Source organism: Lethenteron reissneri, chromosome 15 (assembly GCF_015708825.2).
Source record: "Lethenteron reissneri isolate LAM-NWPU_2019-01 chromosome 15, ASM1570882v1, whole genome shotgun sequence".
NCBI lineage: Eukaryota > Metazoa > Chordata > Hyperoartia > Petromyzontiformes > Petromyzontidae > Lethenteron > Lethenteron reissneri.
In genome coordinates, this window is record NC_083793.1 from 9,652,391 (window position 1) to 9,666,421 (window position 14,031).

Here is a 14,031-nt window from a genome sequence, read left to right on the forward strand (position 1 = left end):
CATGTGGCAATGCCCCATTACATGTTTTAAATGTATCACATAGTGAATATTGAACTGAAGTTTAACTTGAAAAAAATCGAAAATCAAATCGCAATATCTGTCAGAAAAATCGCAATTCGATATTTTCCCCAAATCGTCCAGCCTGAGTGTGGAGGCTCGTGGGGGACGCTGCTTGGCAGTTGGGGGCAGTTCCCTTCCAACAACAACGAGCGGAACGCCGGTCGCCTCTAACGCAGCAAGCTGAACACAGTGGCGAGCACAGGTTGGTGTATCTGTCAGTCGCCTGAGTCAGTCAAGCCACGGCACCTTGGTCTGTCCAGTGACCTGGCAGCAGAGAGCCCTCCACACTTCACGTGGCGGTCAAAAGTGCACCTAGCTTGGCACAAGTGCCGTGGCGACGTCACCGGCACTCAGTGGCGAACGGCGGCTGTTGGAGCGATGTCGCAGTGATTCGAGGAATGCGTTACAAACACGGCTAACATCAGTCGCGAGTGATATCTAAACCCATTGTTGGACATCCCGTGTGTCGAATCAGCTGACAATGAACGGTATCTGCTACGGTGATGCAAACATCAGCAGTTTAGCAACAAAGGCAGGGCCGGGCGTGGCACTGGCCGTGCCGGTCTTAATAGAGGTGTCCGTAAACAGCAACTTGCCCCAAACAGTCTATTAAAGGGCGATACGAGGGAGCTTTGTGTGCCCGTGTGTGTCTCTACCAAGGCTTTAGGTCTTGCAGCTGTTGGCCATTAACAACTTGTGACGTTTGGAAGAGCTCGGATGAATGGAGGGGATGGGGGGGTGGGGGCTGTTTGAACTATCGAGGGGCTCGTTTTCGTGACCTCGACCCCATTGGCCCACGCGAATTGACCCCAGCGAGTCCAAGCTGTGGATATCTGCACAAGCCATGACTATAAACACGCCGTGGCGCTTGCGTGTAACTCGGCGTGCCTGGAATACCTCTGCCGTGTCTCCTGCGAGGCAGTGGAGCAAGTCGGGGTGATGTTACGCTCACGGACACTCCGCCACACATGACGACGCATGTATGACTACTACACATTCCCATTATACGGGCAGCGGTGGCTATGTCCGCCTGTAACCCAGCACTGTGGGCGCCACGGTGGCGAGATGTTAGCTTCCTCGCCTGGTATACAGGAGATCGTTGGTTCGATCCAGACCCTGACGCCTGTTGTATATTTGGAGTTTGCGTGTTCTCCCTGTGGTCGCGTGCATTTTTTTATCAGGATCCTCCGGGTTTTTCCTCCACATTTAGAATCAGCATCACGCGTTTATAGTATTTGGCTGCTATAAATGTCCACGTGATAAGCCGCTTCGTTGAGCTATCATTTATGGCCAGGCTGCTTCTCAAAAACAGCTACATAGCTCAGTGGGCCTTACCTGATGAAATAAAATAAAATGTTACATTTATTGCTTAGTTTATAGTTAACTGTGGAGGCGAGGAGTACAGTTCTTTAGAACTTATATTTGTGTTTAATATGTTACCATTCCCCCGCACTTCCAATTAGCACGGTTGGCTACGTACGGTGCAAAAGAAGTTCAACGTAGATGCAGAGTTGGTGGCTTGCCAGGAGAAGGCAGTACAGCGGATGGACTAATCGCCATCTGTGTCTATCCGTATGGGGATTGAGTTGTTGTCCTCTCTCGCGCGTGGGCTGCCCTCGGTTGCTACCGGTTTCCTTCCACTTGTATAAACTCTCTTTTTAATTGACTCAAAGCGCCTTTACAAAACTAGATCAACACTCAATACAGGACTTTCTTGAAAAGGAGTCGTACGACTATTTGACTCTCCTGGCGTACAAACCAAAAACAACCTTTTACTCCTGGACATATGTGACTAAAGATCTTCATAGCTCATCAGATTCATCCCGTATAAATAAAGATTCTGATTCTGTTTCACAAATAGGGTCCTGTCATTATCATTATTCCACCGCTGGATGAAGGCCTCCCTCCCCACGCTACAGCAGTCATGTGGGTTGACTGACCATACTTGATTCACGCTGGCCATTGCTGATTGGTCGAAGGCGGGCTCCCACAGTCCCACGACGGATTCGGATATCATTCACCCACTGACGCTCTTCGTAAGCGGGGAACCGAACTTATTTGAGCCTCAAAACTAAGGAGAGCGGGTGGCATCTCCCGCGGTGCTGCGTTCGCCAAACGTTGGCACCGCACGAATTAAATCCCCGGGCCACGGCTAACATCGGCGGCGAGTGATGTCTGAACCTGCCCTGCCCATGCCACCCCGCCACCAACAATCTGCCGACCGGAATTCTTGTTGGTTTTTTTTTGGTGTCCGCGAAGTGGGGCGTGCTCGCACTGAGCCTAGCGAGGCGGGCGGGCGGGCGGGCGAACGAACGCGAGTAGCCATAGCTACCGTTTGTGGCAACAGCCTTCACCGCCGTGTGTTTTCCACGACCCCTCTTAACGACTGCCGCCACGCAGTGTACGGGGCGAGCGAGAGGGGATGGAGGGACAGGTCGAGGAGCCCCGGGGACGCTACCGGGTGGGATGGAGTGCATCCAGGGGATAACCTCCCCCCCCCCATTTGAACCCCCCCACCCCGCCCGAGTCGGACATGCAACTTGACCGATCACCACCACCACACAACTTGACCCTCGCTGGGGTCAACATGGACGAGGAACCGCAGGTATTGGAAAAGCGCCGCGAGGGGGATGAACCCACACTTTTAAAAAAAGCGTTTCGTTTGCCCTTGACGGTTACGTGCTGGTGTGTGTGTTTCTTTTACGAGCTGTTCAAGTCCACTACTGGAGTTATTGCTGTTTAGTGAAGACGGGTGTTAACTCTAATTACCGGAGTGTATTGAGTGAACACCCCCTAGTATGTACGTGTGTGTTGGGTGATGGATTTTTTACACGTAGGCTTTCGCGATCAATATCATCCATTATCCATAATTTTAAGAATGAAACAGGAGGATGTCTCTATAACTCAGGCTGTCGCCCGATGATGCTAGTTGTAATTACTGTTGAAACGTCGTACTCGAATTATAAATGTTGTGTGCTTACTCTCCAACACACCGGTGTGCTGTACTAGTAACGAATTGGCATGTTCTGTTTACGTGACAACCCTTACTAATTGGCTGTGTCGGGTGGTGGCGAGTTGAACAACACATTTATATTTACGCGACCTAACCCCAAAACCCTCTATTATAGGTGATGGATTTTCTCGGGGTTCTCTGCAGGAAGTTTTTTTGTTTCTTCCGACCAAACTCTCATAACTGATATTGGTCAAATATCCGTATGTAGCAGGACCCTCCTGAAATAAAGAAGAGCCCTGATACTCAGTGTGACTTTACTGGATACATCAAGTACAGCACTATAGAACAATGTTCAGCCCGTTATGAATCGACTGCTGAATGAATGCCTCCCGATAAACATTGAATTCCGCTACGTTTTGATGACGAGAGATTGACATTCCGGGGAATGAAAACCATGTTTAGTATCTAAGTGGTGATGGTTACGACGTTGCTGCTGATATTTAAATCAAAATAACGTTTCATATTCGTACCAATATAACGATGACGATGATGGCAATGATCGATGTGTAGTGCTAAACCGTTGCTGGTGACGATGACTCTCCATTAGTTTGCTTATAGTCGTAATAAAATCGATAAAAACGCGTGCAACGCTCTTGCGCGCACACAGGACGGTGGCAACACCACGGCCTCTGCCGAGGTCGGCGGAGAGGGACCAGGGAGCCCCATGGAGCGAGAGGGGCCCGGCGATGTGGAGGGGGGCACCCCGACACAGGGGCCGAGTCCAAGCCATGAACTCACGGTCACCGTCACCATTGCCCTCGCTCTGCCCAACGGTGTGAAACGCGACCACGCACCCATGAAATTCATGGGCCACACGCACAGGCACCCATGTACTCAGGCACCCATGTACCCAGGCACCCAAGCACATAGGCACCCACACACACAGGCACCCACACACACAGGCACCCACACGCACAGGCACCCACACGCACAGGCACCCACACACACAGGCACACACAGGCACCCACACATACTCAAACACCCACGCACTCAAAGCACTCCAGAACCCAAGTCCCACTCGCACACCTAACCCGTGCATCCGTGCCCCCTTCCAGCACGCACACACGCACACACATTGTACGCGGAATACTCAGACAAACAGTATATACCCCACATACACACATGCACACCCAGTTACAGTGCGCACTTACACACCAAATACACGCACCCAGCACAGAGTACACACTCACACATCCAGCACTCACTCAACTATGACACAGAGACAAAGGCCCCCCCGTATAGCCTTAACAGACTGTTGGGGCAAGTGCTGTTAGTGAGCACCAATGAAGGCCGGCACGGCACACGAGGGGAAAGGTAACCAGCACCGCGCGCTACCGCCTTTGTCTCCCCAGTGGCGATACTTTCACACCGTACCAGGTGTGCAAATATCACCGATACACACCGATCAGTCGCAAGCGTAACACTTAGCAGCAGCCAAATACAGGCATAATTGCCCGACATCAGCTTTATTCAGACGCCTTGACTGATTGCGTGCTGCGGTAATTGGCTCATACGGGCTCTGAGCAATAATTAAGCTCGTTCATGAATTGCGCCCTGATTTACCACGACTTGTCTCTGGCTGCATCAATGCAGCGATCAGCATACGGCCATTCATGCCATTTACGTGTTCATTAATAGCCACCCGAGAAACAATGAGGGTGTCAAGCAAGGTGAACTATGGGGATATATAAATGTGGCGTTAAACCCCACCACCACCTGACACAGCCAACTAGTAAGGGCTGTCACGTAAACAGAACGTGGCCAGTTCGTCACCAGTACAGCACACCGGTGTGTTGGAGAGCCAAGCCACAACATTTACATTCTACGTGTTAAACGAACTATAGGGAGTTGGGAATTTAGAGCTGTTTTTATTTTCTTCCAAAAACGTGGAAGGAACCCCATGGGATGCATCATTCATTACGCTAATTAGTCATTGGGGTAGAGCCACGCCGAGTGTGCAGCTGATGTTGTATAGGATTCAATTAAAACGTTGGTTTTCGTAACCAATGCATTTGATCCATGTTAGGTTTTTGGGTTGAGCCGCGTCGTCGGTTTTTTTTGTAAATCGCTCTCCATCACCTGACACGGTCGTCACGTTTACAGAGATTAACACATTCCTGCGGAGGGAGCTGGTAGGAACGTTGGGTTGCTCGGTCAATGGCCAGGGTCAACGGCGGCGTGGTGTATTCCGCAAATATGACCGACTGTGAGGGCGGGCACAAGCCGGCGTGAGTAGGTTAAACGTTTAAGGGCACCACGGGGTGACCAGCCCCACTCCACCCAGCCCCACCACTCCCACCCCATACCCAGCCCCAACCTCCCCACCCAGCCCCACCCTCCCCTCCCCACCCAGCCCCTCACCCCCCTCCCAACCCAGCCCCTCCCCACCCTCCCCTCTCCACCCAGCCCCACCCCTCCCATGTTTGGATGCACGACGGATGGACGGACAGAATAATCCCCTGTGGGCTGGTGTAACCAGGAGGTTCCTACCAGTATTATTATTATTCACACTGCCAACGCCTCGATGTAATTCCGACCCGGAAAACCTCCTACTCGGCACCGGTTGCTGGGGCTTTTCATGACTCTTGTTGATGTTGAATTCCAGCCACGTATAAGCAACACGTCTGTCGGGTGGTGGAGAGTTAACGACAATAATTTTACCGCAAAACTACGGCGTGGCCGAACCAAAACACACATTGTGGATCGACATGTAAGGAGTATAATTTATGAACATCGCAGGATCGTGAAAGAACACGGCGGCTTTGGCGACACCTATCAACCAGCAGTGGATAAACCTTGGCTGATGATGATGTTAGTGCATTGCATTCATCGATTGAAAAGGATCCGTAACTCAAGAGATACATTCCATCGTTCCATGTAGATGTGTGTGTGTGAGCGAACCCAGCGACCTGAGATCGATTCCCGCTCACGGCCACCAACACCGGTAACGATTATCTGAACCGGTCCTGGGCCTCCCCTAGGTCGACTCAGCCTCAAATTAGTACCTGGTGCGACGTGTAAACATCACGACTAGGGAGACAAAGGCAGCTGAGCGTGGTGCTGGCCACCCACCGCTTCGTGTGCCGTGCCAGCCTTCATAGTTGCTCGCTAACAGCACTTGCCCCAACAGTCTGTTAAGGCTACATGGGGGATCTTTGCCTGTGTTGTACACTATTGTAGTCACTAGAGACGCAACCACAAATCGTTTTCTTTGTTTAATTGCCATTCCTCGTGAAAATCGCCGGCGACTTTCCCCGGCTGTGTGGGTTGGTCATTCGGTCCACTGCTGGAATCAAACCATTGAGTTGGGGCTGAGATTGGCGGCTGCGGTCGAGGATATGTTGCTGTTGCTACTGCTGGTGCTGTGGTCATTAAAGCTGCAGTTTGGTGCTGTTCCTCAGCCTGTTGCTGCTGCTGCTGAAACTGTTCAAGCTGTAGCGGAGGGTTTTGTTGGCGCAGCTGAAGTCGTCGTTGATGCTGGAACTGCTGCCGTGTTGTGAGCCGTTTCTGTTGTTGAAGCTGGTGGCTGTCACCTTGGTGCGTAAGCTGTGGGCTGTCCAAACCGGCGCATTCGCTCGATCTGAGGCTAAGTGCTGCCGTTGTTGTTTCCGTTACCTGTAGCTGATGCTGCTGTTGCTCGTGCTGTTGAAGGTATTGCTGGTGCCATCGCTGTTATAGGCAATTAGTGCTATTTGCTGGTGCTGTTGTTTAAGGAATTCACTGGTGCTGGAGCTGTTGCTGGAACGGTCCGCGGATGCCTCCCGTGTGGGGAGCGGTAGGGCAGCCGTGCTACGAACCTGGCCACCCGAGTTCGATTCCCGCTCACACCAGTGATGATTATCTGAACCGATCCTGGGCCTCCCCTAGGTCGACTCGGCCACAAATGAATGCCTGGTGCGGTGTGTAAAAACATCGTCACTGGGGAGACAAAGGCGGTCGAGCGTGGTGCTGGCCACCCACCCCCTCGTGTGCTGTGCCGGCCTTCATCGGTGTTCGCTAACAGCACTTGCCCCATCAGTCTATCCAGGCCATACGGGGGATCTTTGTCTTTGTTTAGAGGCTACGCTGTTATTGTGGCTATTGTTACTGGGGCTGTAGCTGGGTCACTCGCAGGAGCCTCTTGGACAACATGGACGGACACCTCTCCACAGGGGCGGAGACGCGGCACAGCGGGCAACGCGTTCGCCAGTTCGAATCCAGCGGCCGCCCTGATTAATACCGCGGGTGTGTTAACCTGTAATTCTACGCGCACGTCTGCTCACGGTGGACGTTACAGATCCCGTGGCGTCATTCGCAAGCGTGGGCCATTATGTAAATTTTTTATTTTTCTCCGCTTGGCTTTTTCTCCAGGTCCTCCGGGTTTGTTCTCTTTGCATTTGGAAAAATGTGCGTCGAGCATTTGGCTGCAATGCATTTTCACGCAGTAATCCACTTCGTTGAGCCACCATTTGTGGCCAGGTCCATTCTGAAAAAGAGCTATATAGCTCAGTGGGCCTTACCTGGTAAAATAAAAAAAAGTTTCATTCAGTTTAATTTTGCCAAGTAAAATAAATTGCACCACTAACGTCTCAATTGGAATCTACTCTGTGATCATTGCCCCCGACTGCGATAGCTTTGCAGCACCCTCCTGAAAAAGAGTCCTGAGACTCGACGAGGCTTTCCTGGGTAAAACAAGTCAACTGTAAATAAAATACGCACACGACCCTCCGCCACTGTCACCTCAGCGGAGGGCGCTCAGGGCGAGGCCGCGTCCCTCCGGCCTGGAGCCGCCGGGCGCCGGGGTCGCCCGCGAGGAGATGGAGCCGCGGGAGTCGGAGCGAGCGAAGCTGCGGGAGCCACCGCCTGCTTCCACTGCGAGCTCCTCCTGATACCTGGCCGGGTGGAGAAGGCCGACGTGGTGTTCTACGGCTCCGTGGCCAGGGTCTACATCGGTAGCGACACCAAGGTGCCATGATGATGGGAGACATCTCGGTCGGATTGTCGTCGCGGGGTTGTACGTATGTTGAACTTCTTTCACGCCGTACGTAGCCAGCCGTGTTAATCGGAGGTGCGGGAAAGGACAATAAACTAAATATAGGTAGTCCCCGAGTTACGATGGTCCGACTTACGATATTTGGATCTTACGATGGCGATAGCGAAACGACAGAATTGCCATCAACAAGCTAACATCGTTCAAGTATGCAGACGACGGACAGAATCTTGGTGAGTACAGTACAATGATACGTTACGATACGTCCAATGCATGTATGATACGTAGCTTTAGCGATTTCATTTTAAGGTTACCACGATACGATACGTTCAATGCATGTTAAAAGTGTTATAGCAGGTAGGATTGTTTCCTGGAAATCTTTCTATTAAATTGCAGTTCATATAGGTAGGCTAAGAATTTACCTTGTTTTTTTTACTTTACATTTTACTGTGCAATACAGTATTGTAATTAATAAATACATACAGTATATAGTTTATACAGTACGGTACTGTACATTGCTCTGTTTTGCTAAATTATCACCATTCTTTAAGACCCCTGGGTAGGCTAGGCCATCTTCGACTTACGATATTTTCGACTTACGATGGGGTCGTCGTAACGCATCTCCATCGTAAGTAGAGGACTACCTGTACAAAAAGTGGTTCCAAAGAAATTAGTTTTCAATCTAGAGATCCTTCCACAACCTATGCACGGGCTGGCCTCATCACTGATTGGAGCGCCGTGGTGGCGAGATGTTAACTACCACGCCTGATATTCAGGAGATCGTGGGTTCGATCTCAACCCTGACGCCTCTATATTTGAAGTTTGCATGATCTCTCTGCCCGTGGTGACGTGGATTTTTCTCCGGGTCCTCCAATTTTTCCCTCCACAGTTAGAATCAACATCATGCGTTTAGAGTATTTGGCTGCTATAAATTTCCACGTGATAAGAACTACATAGCTCAGTGAGCCTTACACATTGTAAAATAAAGTTTTTTTTAGTTGAGATTCTCTTCATCGCGGATGTTTTTTTTTATTTTTTCCGGCAGTGTTTCCCCTCCTTTGCCTGCCATTCCGTCGTCATTGTCGACCCTGGGCCCGTGCCGAGTCTTTCGCCACCAGCCTGACTCCTCCTAACTCCCTCGCCCAACCCCCGCCCCCCCCCCAACCCACAGGTGATACGCGCGTGGTCCGAGGGGCCGCGCTCGTGGGTGGCGTGGAAGCAGGAGGCCCGCGTTTCCCCGTCCGGGAAGCAGCTGCTGGCCCTCATGTCGTCCCGCCTCTCGGCCGGCCGCCTGCGCGTGTGGGAGGGCCGCGAGCGCCTCTCGCAGAGGGCCCGGCACGACCGGCCCACGGGACTGCGCCTGCGCTCCGAGACGGATCCCGGGCGCTTGGGTATGAAATTCAGAGTGTTTGTTTATTCTAGATTTGAAGCTTTGGTGACTGCAATGATTCATATTCTTAGGTTTTTTCGGTAAAGTCACCTACGTGACTTTACCGAAAAAACCTAAGAATAGTATTTGTTTAGACTGGAAGAAATCAATTTTATCTTTACATATTCGCATAAGCGCATCAATTCCTGCCGATGTTTCAACACTAAATGCAATGTTGGGCAAGGCAGCACAACAAAAACTAAAATAACTACAACCCAGTTTTTATTTTATTTGACCAGTCAAGGCCCACTGAGCTACGTAGCTCTTTTTCAGACGCGACCTGGCCACAAATAATAGTTCAACGAAGTGACTTGTCACGTGGGAATTTATAGCAGGCAAATACTCTAAACGAATGCTTCTAAATGTGGAGCTAAAAACCAGAGGACCCGGAGAAAAATCCACGTGACCACGGGGATAACATGCAAACTCGAAATATGCAGGTATCAGGGTCGGGATCTAACCCATAACCTCCTGCATACCGGGCAAGGTAGATAACATCTCGCCACCGTGGCGCCCAAAAATAGTTTCAGACCACACCAACACAACACACAGTCCCTCAAAAAAAATGTCACTCTCGATACATGGGTAAGGATCAAAGTTATGAATGCCATAAGCAAATTTGACTGTAGCCAGCACTACATTTTTGCTTCAGGAAATGTTTGGAAGGAAGATTGATGATGTTAAGGGAGGAGATAATGTTTTAACGACTTAAGGCACGAGCTGCGATGGGCATGGGAGGGGAGGAAGACCCCTGGCCCCAGTCTCGGCAAGGTGGTACATTTCACTTCCTACTTATAACTTAGAAAAAAAAACATGAACACCTCACGCGCCGTTCTTTTTTGACTTGGGCCAATTAAAGTCGCCATGTGGAAGTTTTGTCGGGGCGATGGATTCAAATGTGACACCAGATCTTTTAAAATCTAAAAACCCAAAAAAAATCGATGTTGGGTACTCCAATATCCCGAGGGCAAATAGTTTGACCCTCATCTTCAGGAGAACCTCGGCCTATGAGAGTTCATATTTGTACATTTTGAAGGATGCCGATTTCGGAATATGACATATTTAAACATTTTCCAGGTGGCGACACCACTCGGTGAAGACATTCGGCCACAGTTGATTTCACCTACGTCAAAGCTTCATAATCAACGTTTCGGGGTTTAGATCGCGTTATTTATGAATTTGTTGTAACCCTCCACCACCCGACACGGCCAATCAGAAAAAAGTGTCACGTTGACAAAAGACAATTATAAATAACGCGATCGAAAACCCAAAAACGTTGATTATGAATAATATTGGTCGCGAAAGCCTACGTGTTATACGTCAAAGCTCTCACGTTCCTCCTAATCATCATCATCATCATCAACTGAAAAGTCCCTGTTCTGGTCAAAAAGTTCCCCGACGCTCTCTGTGTGATGAAACAGACTGAGGTGTTGTGAGTGAATGACCGACCGACCGACAGGCCGACGCACAACCGATGTCGGTCGGGACCCTTGGTGAATCCGGCGCCGTGTCCCCAGACCGCGTGCAGAAGCTGGTGCGGAGGATGTTGGCGCAACTCGAGCCGGCGCGGGCACGCGGGGCCGGGAAGGAGGAGGAGGAGAGGGAGGAGGAGGTGGGGGAGGAGGAGGAGGAGGGCAAGGCAGGGCGAGGGCAGCACGAGAAGGGCACGGCCGGTGAGTGCCACCGCATTCACGACGACGGCTCGTGACCACATGACACTGGGCGACGACAACAATGACGACGATGACGATGGGTTAAAAATGAACATGCGATGATGATGAATTCAATGAAGATGTGATTACGATTACTTTAAATCGGAATCTGTTATTTATTAGCATCACTGATCGCCCGTCGCTGCTGCCGCACAGTTCCGCCGCCCGTACGTGGAGAGGAGCGTGGCCGTGCGGGGAGCGCGTGGGGCGCCACGGGGAGCCGACAGCCCCGACGCGGGGACGCACGGGCCGCCGAGCGAGGGACCCCGCGCCGGGGAGTCTGGGGCGCCCACGCCGCCGAGAGGGGGGCCCCGCGCCGGCCCCTCGGGCTGACCGTGCCCCTGGCGCGGCTCGTAGCCGGTAGGGGCCGCGCTGCGTCGCGGTCCTCGCGGTTGGGGTGTGCGTTGGGGTTTGCGGTCGGTAGTGGCAGCTGTTTGGCTCGTAGTGGTCGTCGTAGTAGTTGGGTTGTTACAATTCTTTGGGGAGGTTATCAGGGTTTGGTTTAGGGTTGCGGTTTAGGGTTAAGGTTGTGGGGTTAGGTGTGTGGGTTAGGATCAGGGTTTGGGTTGCGGTTTATGGTTAGGGTTGGGGGGCGTTAGGATCAGGGTTAGGGTTTAGGTTAAGGGTCCCCACTACTGTGTAGCAGTTGTCCACTCCTTCGTTGCATTAAATGTTGGTTAACTTCAAGGTATGCCGGTTGATAATGATCCACCCTCCTGAAAAAGAGCCCCGTAGCTTTCCTGGACAAGTAAATGATGATGATTCTGTATTAAACTCCCATGCCTTGCCGACTGCCCACCCGCCCCTCCCCGCCCCTGCAGGTGAGCGCAGGGCGTGCGGGCGCGCGTCCCACCCGTGTGCCGGCCTGCTCGACGCCCTGTGCTGCGTCTCGTGCCGCGAGCCCATCCTGAGCCAGCAGCAGAGTCTCCAACTCAACCCCATGATCGTCCGCATCGTGTCTGCCAGCGGCTTGCCCGCCGCGCCCGTGCCTTACTCTGTGCTCAAGGTCACCCAGCAGCACGTGCAGCACTCGACTGACATTATCATCATCGTCTGTTAATTTAAATGATCGTGATCTCGTACAAGCGAATTGTCAAGCACTCAAGGCGTTTGACATAGCTTTAGAAAACGGTGCCAGAGTGGAATTATTTAGATGGCAGGGGCCTAACGAGGATTGAGGAATGCGTGACAGTGATATAGAGGTACTTAGGGATCAGGAAAGGGTGACGGGAAGGAGTGGAGGGGAGATGAAGAGAATGGGCGATGGAGAAGAGGTGGAGCTTTGAGAGAGGAATGGAAGGAGGTTAAGGAGGAGGACTGCTTGATGTACAGGAGAAGTTTTTTTCCAAGAGATAATGATGATCATCATGATCAGTTTTTTATTGAAACTCAACGCTAGCCCGGTACAAGATGCTGATCGCAAACGGAGGAGAACAGAAACTCCGCAAACAGCAAGCCGATGTCGGCGCGGCGGGACCTTACGTAGGGGGAAGTTGGACACTCGCTGTCCCACCCAAGTGGGGACCACGTGCAGGGGCGGGAAGATTTATATAGGGAGGGGAAATGGTGTAAGGGGAAAGGTAAGTAAACTAAACTATTGTTCATTTTACCAGCTAAGACCCACTGAGCTGTGTAGCTCTTTTCAGAAGCGACATGGCCACAAATGAAAGCTCAACAAAGTGGCTTATCACGTGGACATTTATAGCAGCCAAATACTGTAAACGCGTGTTTCTCAATGTCGAGGGAAAAACCGGAGGGCCCGGAGAAAAATCCACGTGAACGCAGCGAGAACATGCAAACTCCAAATATACAGCAGGTGTCAAGGGTCGGGATCGAACCGATAACCTCCTGCATAGCAGGCGAGGGAGATAGCATCTCGCCACCGCGGCGCAACTAACATACTGGGGAAAGAGAAAGGGTTGGGAGAGGGGAGATCATCATCTCTTTTAATCATCAAGGTCTCTCAATTAAAATCACCCCCCCCCCCCCCCGCCAACCCCCTCCCCCTGCGCGCTTGTCCGCGTGCTGCAGGAGCGCTGCCTGCCCGCGTACTGCTCCTACCGCTTCGCACCGCTGGCCCCGCACCGGAGCGAGGGCCGCGCCCAGGGCCCCCGATTGCGCTTCGACGACGTCAACGCCGTGCCCCTGGGCCTCCTGGGCCGCGCTCGCGTGGCCCAGCTGCTGCGGGGCCCTCCCCTCCGGGTGGAGCTCCACGACCGCGACCTCCGCCGCGACCGCTCCGACGACCGCCGCGGAGACCCGCCGGGTCGCGCCGACGACGGCGAGACGACGGAGGGGGAGGAGGATGGGGAGGAGAACGAGCAGGAGGGGGACGAGAAGGAGGAGAGAGACTCCTACGGTGTCGCCTTCGTAGACCTGTCGGACCTCCTGCTGGGCGACCGCCTCGTCGAGTTGAGCGTGCCGATCGTGGCTCGGCGCGTCCGCCGGGCTCCGGCCGACGGGGAGGACGAGGAGCACGTCGCTGTTGGCGGAGTGGAGCGCGTGGCCGCCGGGGGGTACGCGGAGTCGGGCGCGAGCCTCAAGGTGCGGGTCGAGGTTCGGCACGCCCTGGACGAGTGGCTCGGAGAGGACGGCGGCGACGTCGAGGCGAATGGGGGTCCCTTCGGCCGGGTCGTGTTTCGCTTCTCGTGCCGCGACGACGACGACAGTGACGGCAGCGACGGAGTCGTCGCCCTGCGACTGCGCGAGCTCGAGGAGGAGATTCTGATTAGGAACGCCGAGGCGCTGCAGCTCGACGAGCATCCCATGCACGTGATCGAGAGGGCGCTGTCGGCCTACTCGTGAGTCCCGCCGCCGACCGTACCTTGATCTGTTCGTGGAGTTTGTG

General features: G+C 52.7%; 1 protein-coding gene across 2 annotated transcripts in view; it reads left to right on the forward strand.

Moving 5' to 3' along the window:
• Positions 1-182: 182 nt before the first annotated feature.
• The window catches only part of LOC133342674 (uncharacterized), a 31,708-nt gene continuing 17,859 nt past the window's right edge, over positions 183-14,031 (forward strand). The window contains exons 1-9 of one of the 2 annotated variants that reach the window (XM_061551992.1): positions 189-262; positions 2,461-2,665; positions 3,681-3,846; positions 7,798-8,018; positions 9,214-9,433; positions 10,989-11,144; positions 11,340-11,543; positions 12,005-12,189; positions 13,215-13,984. In XM_061551992.1, the coding sequence (XP_061407976.1) occupies positions 2,594-2,665; positions 3,681-3,846; positions 7,798-8,018; positions 9,214-9,433; positions 10,989-11,144; positions 11,340-11,543; positions 12,005-12,189; positions 13,215-13,984 (1,994 nt within the window). In that variant the 5' untranslated portion in view covers positions 189-262; positions 2,461-2,593. Of the gene's footprint in view, positions 263-2,460; positions 2,666-3,680; positions 3,847-7,797; positions 8,019-9,213; positions 9,434-10,988; positions 11,145-11,339; positions 11,544-12,004; positions 12,190-13,214; positions 13,985-14,031 lie in introns of both variants that reach the window. The other variant, XM_061551993.1, reaches the window with a different exon arrangement.